This window comes from Budorcas taxicolor, chromosome 17 (genome assembly GCF_023091745.1).
Source record: "Budorcas taxicolor isolate Tak-1 chromosome 17, Takin1.1, whole genome shotgun sequence".
NCBI lineage: Eukaryota > Metazoa > Chordata > Mammalia > Artiodactyla > Bovidae > Budorcas > Budorcas taxicolor.
The window spans coordinates 67,586,243-67,603,645 of NC_068926.1; the positions used below are offsets into that span (position 1 = coordinate 67,586,243).

Here is a 17,403-nt window from a genome sequence, read left to right on the forward strand (position 1 = left end):
AATCTAATTTTTGCAGTGTAGCTGCTGATAACACTTTTCATGCATTCTTAAATCCCTTATGAAACAGTTGGTGTGTGTGGATGAGGGGCTGTACACTGCAGCGCTCTGAAGCCGCGTGCTCACCACTGCTGCATCAGAGGCCCCCACCCCCTGCATTCAGGGGCCCCTGAACTGTGTAAATGTGAATGCCTAAAACACACCGGGTGTGATCTTGCATTTTCACATATTTTGGCATAAAAGCATTCACAGTATTTTCTGGTTAATTTCTGCTGCAGCTTTAGCTCTGCCCCCTTTTCCTTCTCTGTCTCACACACACGTGCATCTCACACATACACGTGCATCTCACACACACACGATCAGCCTTCTCAGAAATTGGTATGTTTTTCTTTTTTGGCAGAGTTTACTCTGCTTAGTCTTCTGTACTGCCTTCTGTGAGTTTCTGTGTGATTCCCTCCCTGTTCTCTCTGGGTTTGTTGTTGTTGTGCTGACGTCAGTCACGTGCTCAGTGGCGCCTTCCTTCCCAGCAGGCCAGCGCACACTTGTACCACAGCACTGGCTGTTCAGAGCATCCTGCCTCACTGGCTGGGCTTTAAACAGTTACATGTTTAAAATTAACCTTGAAAATAAATATTTAGGTCTGTAATTTTTCTCTAAAAATGCCACTTTCACTGCATCCACTAATTTTCATGAAATTTTAAATCAATTTTATTTTTAAGCTATTAGTAATTTATGTATTCCCTGAAAGTAGCATGTAAGCAGAACGAAAAATAAGTGTATATTTTACTTTATCGGGTGAAAAAGATTGTGGTCTGCTGTGCAAACTTCCAGTCTTGAACAGAACAAATAAGAAACCCCTCTGTCATTAATAGAAGTAAACCACAGAAACTCCCAAGGGGGCACCGGAGGCCTCTGTTTGGATACAGAAGGCCACCTCTGCTGTGCACTGGCAAACGTCAGACAGAAGTATATTCATAAGGATAAACTCCAGACAGGAGTCTGTGTTCATTAATGACACAGTACCGTGTGTACTGCCGAGAAGCCTAGAAAGTGTGGAGCATGCAAAGAAAGGGATTCAGATACGGCACTTAAAACCAAGGGAACTCATGCTTTAATAGACACAGAAATCACAAAGGAAGGCCAAGTGCCTTAGCAATCTCAATAAAAATACCAAGTTCTTTTTACATGGTAAATTTCATAATATAAAAAGTTTAATGCCATCTGGAAACTGTCATTTACACACAAAAAAAAGTCCACATAGGCCAAGGATGGCTAACACTGCATACAGGGGCATGAGTGCCAGGTGGGGAAGGCATGTGAGGAGGGGAGACGTGGCCACAGGTGTCCTTCCACGGGGCATCTCTGAAGGACCTGGCCCAGTTCACAAAGCACATGTACAGGCTCTTTTAGGTAAAAGAACAAAATATGTGATGAAAATTACACAGTTTTCACATTCTGCCTACTGACTAAAAGCAAGCCCGATTATCGTGTGGTGGTGTTTTTCCAGCCTGAATTGAAACTAGCAAAGTGACGGTTCTCCTTGTGGTGGCTGGGGGGCGGGATGGCACTGCTGGGCACCCGCGGCGGTGACCACCTGCCGGCTTCCCCTGGACAGCCGAGCAGATACGGACGCGTGTACGGCGGCGTGTGGGCTGGGGACTGTTGGAAGTGGGTGGAGGCGAGAACGTTCTCGTTTCTCTACACACCAATACCAAACGATCAGAACGCAAGCCTGAGTGGCTCGCTGTGTCTTGGTAAATGGACTCTGTTAAGATGAGTGAAGTGTGAAGAGTTGCCTGCGTGGCCCACTGGTGAGAAGTAAGATCTGCTACCAGGGTTTGTAGGAGAGGGAGATTTTATTGCTTGCGTATTTGCATCTGATGGAGCAGAGCAGGGGCAGGGGTTCCAGTTTCCTGAGCTGAAAAAGAAGTCCTGTCCGATGCTGTCTGCATACAGCAACCCAGCGACCCCTTCCACGTGGGGCGGGGAGCCAAGGACTCCTCCAGGGCCGGTCCCTCCCCTCCATAGGGCTCGGGTTCCCACCCACCCCATCAGTCCGTCCACAGCCCGACGGCCGCTTTCCAAGCCTAGAAACAGAACATGAGCCGGGTGTGTTTTCTGCCATCTGGACCAGGAGTCAGCAAAACGTTTTCATAAGAGGCTCTGTGGACCAAGAGGTAAAAATCACAATATTATGTAGATACTTATATAAATATTTTAAAATGTAAAACCCATTGCTAGCTCATGGCTGTAAAAATCCAGGCCTCTGACCAGATTTAGCCTGGAGGTCATTTGCCAACCCCTGGCCTGTACAAAGCAATCTGCAAGCCACACAATCTCACATAATTTTTAAGTGCGTCCTTTCTTCAGGGAAGCCTAAAACATTCACTTTGATTTTACATCCATCTCACTTGAATAGAAAACACCAAGACTGACAGTAAACAGAAAGAAGTGGCAGTTGGTCTTGATTTTATCATCTTTGCTTTCCTTCATTGAAGCTTATATCCAGGACCAAAAAAAAAAAAAAAATCATATATTCCATTTGGCTTTTGAACATGAAACCTACAACAACAAATGTACTTAAACTAAAACCAGGTTAGGGTCCACGAGTCCTCCTAGCTGGCTTGGTAACCAGGAGAAGCGGTCTGGGTGGTAGGGGGCTGTGCTGGAGGTGGGCACCCAGGGCCGGAGCACAGACCGGCCTTTCCTCCAGGGCTCCTTGGCACTTGGGAAAGAGGCTGAGAGGTGCTGAGAAAGGACGAGCCTAACTGTCTATGTGCATGCGGATTCAGAAATTCACTTTTGAGGTTTGTTTCTTGTTATTGAGAACCTGATTTTGCTATCTAAATGCACAGTGCTATAAACTTGGCTTTCATTTGCTACATTGGTACTTTTATTACCATTTACAAAAGACATAAAGACAGCCTCATAGTTGCTTGCTTCTTGATAAAAGTATTTCTCTTCCAGTGCTGGGATGAGGGTTAGGATGAGAGGGACTTCCTTGCTCTTGTCAACATGGCTGTTGGGTTAAACACAAAAAGTTTCTATGACGCAGCTCAGGAGAGTAAGACAGATTGAGTATATATTATCTTTCCCTCTTTGCAGAGTACAGTGAGGAATAATAGACAGGTGGTCAGTGTGAGTCAAGTGAGGCCTCCCCGAGGTTAACCCCCCGGGTGTCGTCGTCAGTGAGCCTGCTGCCAGGCCCCGCTGTCCTCTCCCCGGGGCTGGTGTCCCGGGACCAGAGGCTGCTGCCTTCTTTGGGTGGACCTTCACAGTCAGGAGGAGGTAGGAGTTCCACTTGAGCATCACCTAAAAGGGGCTCATGTTCTCCAGCTAAACTTGGCACTAACGTGATTTTCAGCATTTCATTTCCTTATAAAATAAGTTAATGGTTACCCCTGCCTAGACTGTTCTTCTGTCTCGTCCTGGCTGGCGGCAGTATCAGGGAACTATCATGGCTGTAGAAAGAGTCCTCTTTGTTTTTCCCCCTATGTCAACACGGTTAAGACTCTCTCTCTCCCTGTTGAGCAGTAACTCAGAGTATATATCCCAGCAGAGGCCCTGCTTCTGAGGCCGTGGACAGTAAGGGTCTGTCCTCAGACCACAGGAGCTGGGGCACCGGTCACACCAAGATGGGAGTCACATGCAGCTCACAGGCGGGAGGTGCTGGGACTGTGGGAACCTGGCAGCAGATGTAGATAGGAGGGGTGTTAGAAGCCTGGAGTTGGGAAAAAAGATAATAAAAGTAAGCAGGAAGTAAAGGGATAGGAGCTGGAAGGCTAGATTCTGGTTAAGTCAAGTCTAGTTAGCCATGGGATTTTTTTTTTTTTTTTGCTACTTTTTTCTTCTAAGGAAACTGAATAATTTCAAACTCCCCCCCACCAAAAAATTTGATAATTACTTATTGATGACTATTCAAAAGTTGACATTTTAAAAAACTTTTTGAGCTTTTAAAAATAATAGCTATAAATGCAAAGTACTATTGATAACAAAACCAAGTTGTTTATCCACGTACAAAAAAGGTCAGTAATGTTTTAAAAGCACAAAGTTGCATTTTAAATCACAATTGCATAGTTCTAAAATGCCTGGATAGGAGTTATGTAAAATTTCAAGTTTGGTTGACCATGGGGCTCTAAGGACATTTGTAGAGCTCAGGAGAGCAGAGTTCAGGACGGAAGCACTATTTCCAGGTGAATTATTGCATCGGTTCTATGATGTTACAGTACCGTGAGACCAGAATTGCTACAATTTAATTACAAATCATTGGCATTTTTAAAACCGGTATCTTGTTTTTTTGGCTACTATAACACTTTCATGTAGAATTCAACTTAGATTTTATGTACCCCAACCAGCATCTGAAAGCCTTACAAAAGCTCTGTATTCTGTGTATAAAAGGTACTGCATATATACCTCTTAGCAAAATATGTACTCCCTCTCCTCCCCTGCCCCAGAACCTTGACCATTTTTGTACAAAAGTCCTATTGAAGAATCGCATCAAAGATGAGAAGAGGGAGCTCACAGGTAAACATTTGGTGACGTGTGTAGAAAATTCCGTGCGCGTCCTGTACCAGCTCCACAGAAGTCCTGGCTTTTGGTGAATCTGCCCAGAGTCCCCGGGGGCCACCAGTGGGCGGGGCGTCTGGGCGGGCGGCGCACGCAGGGCAGCCGAGTGAGTGCGGAGAGCCCGGCTGGGCCGCTGCGCTCCGGGTTGCTGTCGGTGGGCATAGAAGATGCTTTAGCATTTAGAGGAAGGAAAAAATCTTCCTGGGGACAGAAACTTGTAGCCGTTTCCAGAAGGAAGTCTCAAAGGGCGCGTGGGAGCCGGGGCAGGCGGGCGGGCGGGCAGCGGCAGCGTGCTCAGCGAGGTGGTCTCCGTGCGCCAGTGTCCATTGGGCGGGGCTTTGGGGGGTGTTTCTCCACGTCGCTGCAAAGACAGCTCCTTGAGTTCCAGCTTGTCTGCGCCCTCCTCCTTCTTGTTGTGCCGAGGTGACAAATTTAAGAGGCTGAGGACATCTCTCTTGGAAGTCATGGTTCCAGGGGCCCCCCGGAATATTTTCATTGGTCCCGTGGAGTGCTGGGGTGTGCTCTGCCAGAACATCTTCAGGTTGTGGACGGCCTGCACCTTCTCGTCGATGGCCGCCATCTTCAGCTTGTCGAGGTCGGGGTGGTCGGCGGGGCTGGACCGCGCGGAGCCTGCCGAGGAGTAGGAGAGAGCCGGGGACGGTGCACTTCCGGCGGGAGACTGGTGGCCTGAGCTGGGGGACATGTTCCTTGGAGATTTGGAGATATGAGCGCTGTAGGGGGAGCTGGGGTACTTCAGCTTGAAGAGGGGCTGGTCGCTCAGGGAGGTCTGCGAGTCGGAGCCAGGCGACGGCCGGCCGCTGTGCTGGCTCGGGCTGTCTTTGGCGGACGCCTCGGAGGCGGTGGGGCTGCTGTACCCCGAGCTCACCTTGGGGAGGGAGGAGCTCCTGGCTGGGGGCTTTGGTTTGATGGTGACCGGCGACGACGACGGCTGGCTCTTCTGGTGGGAGAGGGCGGGCCTGCTGAAGGCGCTGGTCTCTGACGCTCGGAAGACGGCAGCGCTGTTGGGCACGGAGACGCCGTCTTCAGAACTGGCGCCCTGACCGCCGCCCCTCTGAAGACGCTCCACTGCCATGAGATGGCTTTGCGTCTCCTCGAGAATCTTCTGCGCCAGCTCTTGAGGGTCAAGCTTTGAGTTGCTTTCTTCTTGGGACTTCACGGTACTGTCTGTTTCTGTGCTCGACTGGTCTGATTCTCCCGTATCTGAACTTGCTAGTTTTCCAACTTTCTGGAAGGGTGAGTTTGGGCTGGGAATCAGAGTCATTTTAACGGGAGAGTTTGGAGTGCTTGAGCTCCCCGAGACTTTGATGCCGCCCGCTGTCCCCACGCGGGCCTGCTTGTGGTCGGGTGAGAAGCCCGTTGGTGTGTCCTCCTGGGAGGACGCCAAGGGCTCCGTGCTAATGATGGAGAACCCCTCGTACTCCTCCTCGTCCTTGGCGCCTGCGGGGCGGGCAGGCGGGGACAGCGGGCTGCGGGGCAGGGTGGCGCGCGGCGGGCAGGTGTTCTTGGACCGCTCGTAGTCCTGCCGTCCCCGAGGGACCGCGCCTTCTGACCCCCCATCAGGCTTGGAGACAAAGCTCATGGAGGAGGCGATGGAGCTCAGGCTGTACACAGAGATGGCGTCTGAGGCTATGCTCTCCGCCCCGGTCGGGGAGAAAGGAGGGTGCTGGTAGCCCAGGGGCAGAGCGTTGGAGACAGACTGGGCTGAGGCCAGCGACTCCAGGGAGGACGAGCTGTCCAGGCTGAGGCGCTTGGGCAGCTCGGTGGAATCTACAACAAAGGAGCACAGTTAGAATTCTATCTGGTGTTGACTTCTTTCACAAGCATCCTCATATGCATAGAAGCTAGTTAAACACAATCTGAATTTGTCTCAAGCCTGGAAAACAGTCCTGTGGGAAAAGGTAAGTCTCACGCTGGGGACAGAAACAGGAGAGGCCCCCAGCGCTGCAGGCCCAAGGCCCCGTGGCCGCATCACCCCACGTCGCAGCGCCCTCCCTCCCACCTGCTCAGAACCCGCTCCAGACAGGCTTTTGTCTCCCCAGCTCATGTAAAGGTCATCAGTGGCCACCACCAAACTTGGCATTCACTGCCTGCTTCTGCACAGATCACACCCTTGGGGTGTGAGCCTTCCCCGGCCCTGCCTCATCTGTGACCTTGACCCCGGGAGGGCCCACAGGACAGTCTTGTTCGCCTGAGCCCTGTGGGCACGTTAATGTCTCCACTCTGGACTCGTCTGACCAGCTGCCTATGCCCGCGTCCAAGAGGGAACTCAGACCCAGTGCTCGTGCACCTTCACCGTCTCGGCAAAGGCAGCCCATGCTGGCAGCTGTCATCTCTAACCCCTCTCTCTGAGCACGTTCATCAGCGGGCTTTGCTGGTTGCCATCAAGCCTTGACACCAACAGCGCCAGCATTCAGCCTCACTCTGCCCCTTGAGGGCAGGCTTGCCCCAGGGTTTGAAAACCGCCCTGCATTCCCAGCTCTGGGTGCCGCCCCTCCCGCAGCACCTCTCCTCCGATGCCACCTGCACTTCCTTGTCCCTTAATTTCCTCATCTGACACATACTGTGCATGTGCACACCATAAGCTGAGGTCCAGCAGTATAGGGAGCTTGTTTTTTGGACATTCCCTGACATACAGCAGACATTCGCTTACTTAATTCTTCCCCTTCCCAAACCATACCCAGGGCCGTGCCCGTAGCTCCTGGGAGCTGCAAGGTGCTCTTACCGAAGAGCGCGAGCAGGGCCTGGAGCGCAAAGTGCATGGTCCGTCGGTTGGCTTGTTTCCCAGTTTTCAGGATTACTTCCTCCTGACCGACCTCACAGAGATCAAAACCTAGAGAAACAAAGACCATAAACACCTGCCTCCTTGGGGAAGCTTCGCGGGCCTGAAAAGGATGTGCACTATAGGGCTTCTCACCCTGTCCTGGGGAACCTGTGCAGACCCCTCGGAAAGCCCTGCCTGCACATCGGTCACAAGAACTCAGTCACGGGCACCCCTCACACCTGCAGGGGCTCCCCTGACTGCTGTCCTTCCACAGAGCGCTGGCTGCCGCCCTGCCCTGCCCTCTCCAGAGAGGAGCTGGGAGTAGTGAGGCTCCTTGACACTTGTCTCCATTCTTTGCAGAACGGTTCACTTAAAAAAGACTGTCGAGGACAAACACTGGCTCCTCTGTTCGGCCGGACATCTGAAGCTGGTGCAGGAGAAGGTGGGAGCTTTGCAAGGACGGTGTCTCTGCGTGTGGGCATGGTCTGCCCCACAGGCTCTGAGACGAGCTTCTCCAGTGCTGCAGAATCTGTTCTGGGCTGGAGCCCACAGGGAACAGCCCCGAGTCTAATAAGACCCAGCGCGGGTACAACAAAGGCCGGGCGGCCGCCTAACGAGCTGTTGCCACAGCACTTGGACTCACTGGGGCCGTGGCGGAGGCGGCCAGCAGGTAAGGACCTAGGGCCGAAGGGGCTCGGCTCAGAACGTCTTCCCTTAACCTCCCAGCAGATCACTGAGCTCTGCTTCACACAGTGTGGACACTTGGGGCCAGCAGCAGCCCAGCGCTCCCAGGCCCTTCCCTGCCTCACCTCAGTGTTCCTACAGCACGGACCCCAGCGCCAGATGAGAAACCTGTCTTTTTTATTCTTGTAATTCCTGTGTTGGGCTTGGGAACTGGACTCAATAAAGGTGCCTTGAACTCAGCATTCTGGTTGCTATTGGACATTTCCCCCTCTGAACTCAAAAATAAAGAGACCCTGAAACCAACAGGAAGGTATCCGAGAACTCAGCACTTAGAAAATGAAGGACTAATAACGTTTTAGTTTAGAATCCTCTATCAAGGGGACTTGAACTGGTTGTCCCAACAGAACTGAGTTCTCTAAATAAGTCACAGCCTGTGACTTGCCGAGGGCTGGAGGGGGTAGTTCTCCCGACTCGCCCTTGAGTATCAGTGGGATTCAGAAAGTAGAGGAGCATCAACAAAAAGCAGCCAGGACCCCAACCCGAGAGCGTGCCAGCAACACAGCCTGTCCCCGGGAGGACAGGAGCTCCTCCTCCTCACAGAAAGACCTCGGCTCTGGCCTTGCCTCACCTGCAGCCTCATACAAGTGAGACCCATCCTGGGTGTGGAGCTAGTCCTCAGCCCTGCTCCACCTGCTCATGACTGTGCTTACTAGATATAAATGTACTGTGTTTATGCCCAGAAGGCTATGTTTTAAGCCCACAAGAAACAAGCAAATAATAATAATCGTAAAGGATGTCAGAGTACCTACTGCCAGGGGATTTGGAACCCCTGTAGGGTTGTGTGGGTTCCCTCCTTGCCTCCAAAGACAGGTGGAAGCTCCCAAGTTGAGATGGGCTGGGAAAGGTCATTTAATGGGCTAGAAAAGGTGCCCAGGCTTCCCACGCAGGAGGAACATTCCCACAAGGCATCAGATCCCCACTCCCTCAGACTAAAAACCAAGGGCCTCCCACCAGCATCTCGATCCCAGGATCTGCCTGTGTCCCCTGCCTGTCCCCTCAGGCTCTTCCCTCGGCCTGGATCTTTCTTTCCTCCACAGGCTCTGGGCCTGCAGGGCTGCTGCCCATCTCTGTGGCCCTGATGCTTCTGTCCATGCCGGGGTTCTTCACTTCTGAGCTGCTCCCCTTAGATTGCGTGTTTCTGTGTGTGTGTCTGTCTGCCCCTCTGGTATGAAAGCTCTAATAAGAGCAGGACCTTCTGTCCTGTGCTCACTGCTGCCCCCCCCACCGCGGCAGGACGGCACAGCCTCTCGGGGTGACTGAGGAGGAGACAGCAGTGGTGCTGGAGCTTCCTCAGCTGGCCCACAGCGCTGGAGGAGGAAGTGTCCTGACTGGAGGAGGATCTTGCAACCGGCTGTCCTAGGTTTCTGTGGTCAAAGGCAGTTTCAATTGTATTTTTTTCTCTGCCAAGTTTGTGTAGCCAGTGATAGAGCCCAATGTTGAAATCGTGACAGCTTTCTTTAGGCTGTAGTCATGGCTTGACTCCCAGCAGATTCGTCTTAACACGATGACTCTGAGTGTGAGGAGGAAATAACCGTGTAGGGGGTGGGGGGCAGCCGGAAGGCCGTCTGGGAGCTGTGCTGAAGCACCAGCCCTCATGTTAGCCACTGAGTAATAAACACGGAAACAACACTTAAGACCCGAAAGTCTACCAACGGCACCCAACAGAAACCAGGAGAGAAACAGGTTAAAAAGAAAGGTGGAAGGAAAGGAGCCCCTTCGCGGACGCGGGCCTACCTAGAGCCGCCAGGAACTCGTGGCAGCCGGGGAGCCGCCACAGCTGAACGCTGATGGAGACCTGGATGGGCGCCGCGGCAAAGTCCTGCTCCTTCTCGCCGGCCTGCAGCTGCACCAGCACCTGGTGGAGCTGAGCAGGGAGAGCGTCAGCCTGCGCCAGCCCGGGGCTCGTCCCTAAGCTGCCCGCGCACTGGGCACGGGCACGACTAACGGCTTCCTGTGTGCGCAGCACCTCAAGTTCTTTTCACGGGGCCTCTGTGCCTGCTGCCCTCTGTCCTCTCCGTGGGAGCGGGGGGGCTCGGGGTGAGAGGAGGGGCAGGGGGCTCCCAGACACCTGCTGAGCGTGAGCACTCCCCCCGGGGCTGCTGGCCTGCCGTTCTGAGGGAACTTGAAAGGTCAGATCCAGAGCAGAGCGGGCAGAGCCGGAAAGGGAGCCAGAGCCGAGGGCTGGGGCAGCCGCCTGGGCCAGCAGCACGGGGCGGGGCGGGCGGGTCGAGGGGCTCACCGGACAGCAGTGCCACTGAGAGTGGTACTCACCATTCCAACCACATTCCTAACAGCCTTCGGCCAGCAGAGTATGAGAGAGAGAGAGAGAGAGAAGAGAGTTTAGACTCAAGCACAGGCTGTTATGCACCACACGCTGATCACTGCTGTAGGAAGCGGGCTGGCTCTGACCCGGCGGGGAGCGGAGAGGAGCGAGAGTCAGCAGGGACACAGGAGAAGGCGCAGCCACCCCCGCCAGACGCCCCAGAGGTCGCCGCCTGCCCTTCCTTCCAGGAGGGGGCGGGACTGCGGGCCCTTGTGGCCACTCCAAAGCAGTCTCCAATTCGAGTGGCTCAGAAGTGCCTGCCGTCCCGGGGCAGGGGCTGTGGAGGTCCCCGTGCCACCAAAAGCAAGAAAGCAAGCAGCTGGCTCCAGTGCTCAGCCTCACCCTACACACGTGCCTCTAGCCTTCTGTCTTGGAAGAGCACAGGCTTGTAGCCCTGAAGTGTCTTCCTGATGCTCCCCAACGAGCAGATCCTAACGCTTATCACGAAACGAGCAGAAACTCACCATCAGTGAGCTACGCTCAGAATCGGGGGAGAGGCGCCAGGGCTGAACCCTCGACGGAGCAGCTTATTTCTACAGATAAACAGCTCCACTAAAAGGAAATCTGCTGATAAAGACTAATAATGTATATTACTTTGTCAAATTATTACACTTCAGAAAACCGCTCCGTCCTCTTCAGGAGTCACTACATTGTCACCAGGGGCTTGTTCCAGACCCGCACAGGCCAAGAGGAAGATCTGAAGCTCGGTGGCCAATTCAGGAACAGCCTACATGATGCCAAGGGCTAGAATCCTCCAGTTCTCTAAACCAGATCTACCTTCCCCTAAAAGAAAGCACTTCGTGAAGAACTTGCTAAGCAGTATCTTCCATGAGGTGACTGTGCTCCCCACTGCCTCAGCGGTGGTGCTGTTTCAGGCAGGGGTCACGCTCTGACCTGAGGATAAGTATGGGAACACCTGCTGGCTTGGGGCAGTGGTGGTCAGGGGTGCCCAGTGCAGGAGGCCGCTGGATGCAGAGGTCAGGAAGAGCCCTGAGACCACAGGGGACTGGGGTCCCTTGGGCGTCCTCTGAGGCCCTGGTGCTGTTGGCACTCAGCGCCCAGAGAGGGCCTGAGAACCAGCTCCTCCGTGCCGGCCGACCTACCCCAGCGCTCGCCTCTCCCTCATCCCGAGGGCTGAGCTTCCTGTCAGGGTCGGAGCTCTGTCCCCTAATGCGGCCCAGCCCCTGGGCTCCGCTTCCTGCTGGACTCACCCGGCTGATGAGCTGCTCGCCCGTCTCCGAGGCTGTGATGAGCTTGCAGAGGGCTTGGAGGGCAGGGTTGGGCAGACCTACGGCAAGGAGGAGGCGGCGTCATCTGGAGGGGCATGCTGCACCCACAGTCTGCACCTTCCTAGGGGAACGCACTCCGAATGCTCAGCTTTGCTCCCACTTTCAAAAGCTCAGCACAGCCAGCCAGTGTGTCCAAGTCCCACCTGGATGCTCTCTGAGAAGGGCAGCCAGAGGCTGCACATGGTCACCCCAGGATCCTGACTTGTCGCTCAGGCAGCATTACCCCCCGCCAAGCGATGCAAGAAGCGGAGCCCTATGACCCCGGGTTCAGCCACAGGGCCCTGTTGGGCCCGAAGCTGCTGACAAAACGTTTGAGCCGCTGCTGTCTGCCCTGCGAGGGGTAGAGCTGGGGGTCACAGATGGAAGCACCAGGCCGGAGAAGTCTGCGTCAGGGACTCCAGAGACCCCGGCTCCTCCCCGTCCAAGAGCAGCGGGAACCACAGCCCCCCACGCGGCACGTGCTGCCGGCCAAGGCTCACCCAGCAGGGACTGGATGGTGCTGCTGCACTGCTGGAGCCGGTCGCCCGGGTCGGAGGTTGGGAAGAAGACGGCCGCTGGCAGGCCACTGGCCGGGGGGTCCAGCCGGAAGCCCACAGCGGTGAGGAGGGCCTGCCAGCCGGGGATGCCGCCCACTTTGTTCTCCACGCTCTGCTGGGACGTGTACATGGCGTTGCGCTGCCCGTTCTGGATGCGCTGCAGCGACTTCTCCACCTGTGGGGGAGGGGGGGAGGCGCTGCTCTGGGCGGGCGTGGGGACTCTGGTTTCTCTCCAGGTGGCTTTTGGGGAACACACAGCCAGTGTGGGGAGCGGTGCGGGGCTGACGGGCCACACAGCAGCAGCCAGCGCCCCGCAAGGGAGGGACCGCCACTCTCAGAGCCAGCGAGGGCTGGGGGCTCCGAAGAGTCCCGGCCCTTCCCTAATGTGGCTCCAGGCTCTGGGCACCTCCACGCACGTGGGAGATCTGTCTGGAAACCCATCTCCTGCCCAGGGCGTGCCCCAAACCCTGCAGGCTGACTGCCCATCACCAGGATGAACCCTCAGGCCTTCAGGATCCCGCACACACATGAGGCAGTGCCCTCACTGGGCCTGTGTCCCCCAGACCTCCGACTCCTCTGCCTGCGGCACTGACCTCTGGACCCTGTCCTGCACATTCCGGGACCGCCAGGTAACAGCCCCTCAGCTCTCCAGGAGCCTCCACGGCGCCTGCAGCAGTCATGCACCTTCCCTCGGCCCCTTGACTCCATGGGAAGCATCGGTCGGTCCTGAGACATCCCCTGCCCTGCACACCCCTGGCAGGGACAGAGCGCTGTCCAGGACGCCCCCAGAGTACAACCCGCGGGCGCTGGGGCATTCCCCGGCTGCCCTGTCGTCAGGACTCCGTGCTCCCACTGCCTTGGGCCCAGGTTCAACCCCTGTGAGGGGACTGGGCTCCCACGAGCTGTGCAGCTCAACAGAAAGTAAGAGAAAAACAGACAGCATCACATCTGGAGGCACTCTGAGTGTATTCAAGGTTTAAAAACAACCCTTGGCCAGGTGAGCCTACTTTTAGGAACTTACCCTGTACCGTTGTGTTTCCCAGGTCCAGACTGTAGGGAACCCCCTGTAGTCAGGGCTCTGCGCTCCTACTGCAGGGGCACGGGTTCAGTCCCTCACCAGGAAAGTGACGCATGCCGCAAGGTGCAGCCACAAAAGGAGAGACCCCGGGGCGCTGGGGGCTGACTTCACAGGTAGGAGGAGACATGAGTTCCCGGGCAGGACAGATGGGCAGCCAGCTGCTGTCCCTCGTGCTGGGCAGCCCCTGGGGACACTGTCTGCTAGGTAGGTAGGGAAGGACTGGTGAATTCAACCCATGGGCCCTACACTCATCCCCAAAGATGAAGCCGAGAGTGAGGCGAGAACCCTGGATGAACTTGAGGGGCCCTGAGGCTGGATTCCAGCCCTGGGAGGCAGTGCCAACACCTACAGCAGGGAGGAAGGCACCGCCTGCCAGTGTTCTGGTGCTGAGCAACTTTACGTTCAGCTTGCAGGCACAGGTTAAAAGAAGAGACCTCTGGAGAAGGTCTCCCCCAAATTCTCAAAGTACGTGAGTGCGTCTACCCAGTGGGGTGGGGGTGCTTCCTTGTGTCCAGCCTGAGAGCTGTCAGAGGTCAGCTCCAGCAGTGCTGTCCACATACTGACTTTTTTTAAGTCTGAGGAAACCTTCAGACAGACCTGAGTAAGAAGCGGCTGTGGCTGACCCGTCACTGGAGCCTGCCCGGCCCCCTGGCCAAGGCCGTGTCCACTCCGGGACCCCAGGAGAAGCCTTCGCCAGCTCTTCCCTCCTCAGCTCCTCTGAGCTGCCAGGTGGCCACGGGGGGAGTGTGGGCCTTGGATTTGGAAAGAACGTGGATGTGGTGGGGACTTCCCTGGTGGCTCAGTGGTAAAGAATCCGCCTGCCACCCCTGGGTTGGGACGACCCCCTGGAGGAGGAAATAGCAACCCACGCCTGGGAAACCCCATGGACAGAGGAGCCGGGAGGCTACAGTCCATGGGGGTCGCAAAGAGTCAGACCCAACCGAGCGACAGCGACGACGACAACAACGGATGCAGGGTGGGTTGCTGCCGTGCGCTGGACAGCGCCTGGTCTTTCTGGCAGAATTCAAGGAGGCTAAGAATTCTGAAATATTTGAAACTGCCTCTAGGTTATCAAGATGAAAAGGTGGAACAAGTTTCATGTCACACCTGGCTTGGTTTACAACCTTTCAGTTCTGTAGACGAGCAGGGCCAGGCTTGAACTCTTCCAGCTGACTTTAGGGAGAGGCCAGTATCCTCTGATTATACCAGCTCTCAGCTACTGGGACCCTGTTGGGTGCCAGCTACTCATCTTTTCTCTAGCCCTCAAGGTAACCTTGAAAAGGTACATTTTTATCCCCTTCCACTTGCAGCTAAGGCTCAGAGAGCAAGGTCATTTGCCTAAAGCCACATGGCTGGAAGTGGCTGTGGTCAGGCCTTACTCCAGAATCCCACTTGGCTGCCCCTCCAGGGTCTGGGCAAGGACAGTGAGCCATGGGTGACCACCCACCATGCCCACCGCTCGGACCAAGTGACTTGACCCACAGACACTGGGGACAAAGTCCCCTCCATCTGCTCGTCCCCTGCCCCCACGGCCGCGGGACCCCAGCCTCACTGCTGCTCGAGCATCGCAGCCGCCTCCCCGAGGGTCCCGTGCCCCTTACCAGGTGCAGTAGCACTCGCAGGGCATCCCGCGCGCGCTCCGGGTGCTGGAGGATCTCGGTGAGGGCCTGTCCGATGAGCGAGGAGGGACTGTTGAGCTTCACGTCGCTGCCGATAAGCATGAACCCTGTGAGGACATGGAAGCACCTCAGAGCGGTCCCTCCCCACCCCAGCTCGTACGCAGAGAGCAAGCAGGGCCTGACCAGGGCAGCTGCTCCAGGGGCCTGGCCAGGGCAGCTGTGCACGGGCAGCCTGACACACCCCCACCCCCACTTTAAGAAGCAACGCTGTCTGCTGGGCAAGCTGCTCAGGAAGGTGCCCCTGTGCTCCTGCTGTGCTGAGCAAGCCAGGAGGCGGCCCTCCGCTGGCTCAGCCCCCATCCCAAGGAATAATCTGCCCTTTTTCCCTGAAATTCACTGGTGTCTGCTGGAATGGAGGAGCGGTGTGCTCGACTCCTCAAGTCACCAGAGGAGGGGACAGGAGGCAGTTCTCCCCCAGACAAGCAAACGGAGCCTGGCTTGGGGGAGCCACATGTCTGCCTTCCTCCTGCCCCACGGCTGCTTCCCCAGCACCCACTTCTGTGAGTGGGGCCTGGGCCTGGGGGAGGCACCGCAGAGCAGCTCCAGGAGCTCTAGCTCCTGCCCCGAGTCACGGGGGGACGGGCTTCTAAGAATGAATGCACCGAGGCTGTTCTCCAGGCTAACAGGGCAGCACCATTAAACACTTTCCCCCAAAACATAGTTGGCTTTTCTGCTGTCACTGAAACTAAGCTGGGACCGAACACCACTTCCACGAGCACCCTGACAAGTTGGGGAAGGGGTCCAGTCAGGACTGCGGCCACGCACAGGGCTGGTCCCCACAAACCCTGCAATAATACATCCTGTGGGACCTTGGGGGGCTATTTTTAAACATATAAATGAATGGTGTATTTTTTTGCCGTTAAAACAATAAAGTGTAAATGTTTGAGAACAGTGTTTCTGGTGTTCCTGTTTTAGGGGTCACTGCAGCATGGGTAGGATTGTGGCTCAGCTAATAAAGAATCCGCCTGCAATGCAGGAGACCTGGGTTCAATCCCTGGGTCGAGAAGATCCCCTGGAGCAGGGAAAGGCTACCCATTCCAGTATTCTGGCCTGGATTTTCCATGGACGCTATTGTCCATGGGGTTGCAAAGAGTCAGATACGATGGAGCAACTTTCACAGCTACAACGCAGTTCAGGTCACACAGCCTGACACAAAGCTGGACTGAACCCAAGTCCCCTGACGACCAAACCTCAGGTCTTTCTACGGCGCTGACTGCTCCTTCCTACAGTCTGGGGGTCACAGGAAGGCTGTAAATGGAGCCCCCAGCACCCACTCGACACACAGGCAGCGAGCTCTCCTGCTGCTCCCTGCTCAAAAGACCACTTTCCTATCAGGCGAGTCAGGGCTGACTTGGCAGCAGGCCAGAGTCTCAGCCGGTGGACTCTCCTGGAGCCTCTGCACTGTCCTTTCCTCAGGGTTCCCTTCCTCACACCCCACCCCAAAACCCACTAGCCTTCTGACAGGCGCCCGAGCCCCTGCCCCCCCGCCCCAGGCCCCCTGACAGCTCCCGAGCCCCTGCCCCTCGCCCCGGGCCCTCTGACGGCTCCTGAGCCCCTACCTGCCCAGTTGGAGGGGTGTGAGAAGGCCTTGCTGCTCTGCACCACCTTCATGGCCTCGCCCAGCGCCGCGCTGGCCTTCAGGCCGTTCAGCAGGGACGAGTACAGGGCGTGCAGGAACATCTTGGAAGCGGCCACAGGCACGGGCCACAGAGACACGAGGACGCACTGAGCGCCCGCCGCCAGGAAGGCCCGCGTCAGCGCCACCACCCCGTCGGCCGTGATCCTGCTGCTGGACTCCTGGGAAGAGCCGAGCACCACCAGCTTGACGGGCAGGCGCAGGTCCAGGACGTCGGCAGCCGTGAGCAGCAGCTCCTGCAGCGGCGGGCAGTCCGAGATGCTCTCACCGTCGCTGGCGTCGTCCTGCACCCGCAGGGACTCGGGGATGGTGTAGGGGTGGCCGAAGGAGCTCTTGCCGCCCGCAGGGGCGCCGTCCACACTGGGTGTGAGGACCAAGGCCGACAGTTTCCAAGAGATGTGGGTGGCGAAGTGGACACACTCGGCCTGCGTCAGAGCGCTCATGACCCGCTCTTTGGTAGCCACGCTGCCCACCAGCGGCTGGCAGCCCAGAAGCTCGGAGACCATGTAGGCTTCCTCCTCGGCTGACGGCATCGGGCCCCACAGCCACCTGTCCATCACCGCCGATGGCAGCTTGGGGTTGCCGACCACCGCCGCCATGGACGTGGAGCTGGAATAGGTGGGCGGGCTCTTCCTCAGGTGAGACTAGGAGGGGAGGAAAGGCAGTGAGCACCCGTCAGGGCTTCTCCCGGCACCTGGAAGCCAGCGCAGGTGGGGCCACGTCCAGCATGGCCCACCTGTCCTCCTAAGAACCTCACTCACTCCACTTTTCAA

The 17,403-nt window shown here is 56.2% G+C and overlaps 1 protein-coding gene across 3 annotated transcripts in view; it reads right to left on the reverse strand.

The window, feature by feature from the left end:
- Window positions 1-3,901: 3,901 nt before the first annotated feature.
- The window catches only part of TTC28 (tetratricopeptide repeat domain 28), a 557,344-nt gene continuing 543,842 nt past the window's right edge, over window positions 3,902-17,403 (reverse strand). For 2 of the 3 annotated variants that reach the window (XM_052654608.1, XM_052654611.1), the window contains 8 exons: window positions 16,554-17,274; window positions 14,917-15,041; window positions 12,181-12,412; window positions 11,624-11,700; window positions 10,361-10,384; window positions 9,824-9,953; window positions 7,307-7,414; window positions 3,902-6,351 (listed from right to left, as the gene is read on the reverse strand). In XM_052654608.1, the coding sequence (XP_052510568.1) occupies window positions 4,736-6,351; window positions 7,307-7,414; window positions 9,824-9,953; window positions 10,361-10,384; window positions 11,624-11,700; window positions 12,181-12,412; window positions 14,917-15,041; window positions 16,554-17,274 (3,033 nt within the window). In that variant the 3' untranslated portion in view covers window positions 3,902-4,735. The remainder of the gene's footprint in view (window positions 6,352-7,306; window positions 7,415-9,823; window positions 9,954-10,360; window positions 10,385-11,623; window positions 11,701-12,180; window positions 12,413-14,916; window positions 15,042-16,553; window positions 17,275-17,403) is intronic. The other variant, XM_052654609.1, reaches the window with a different exon arrangement.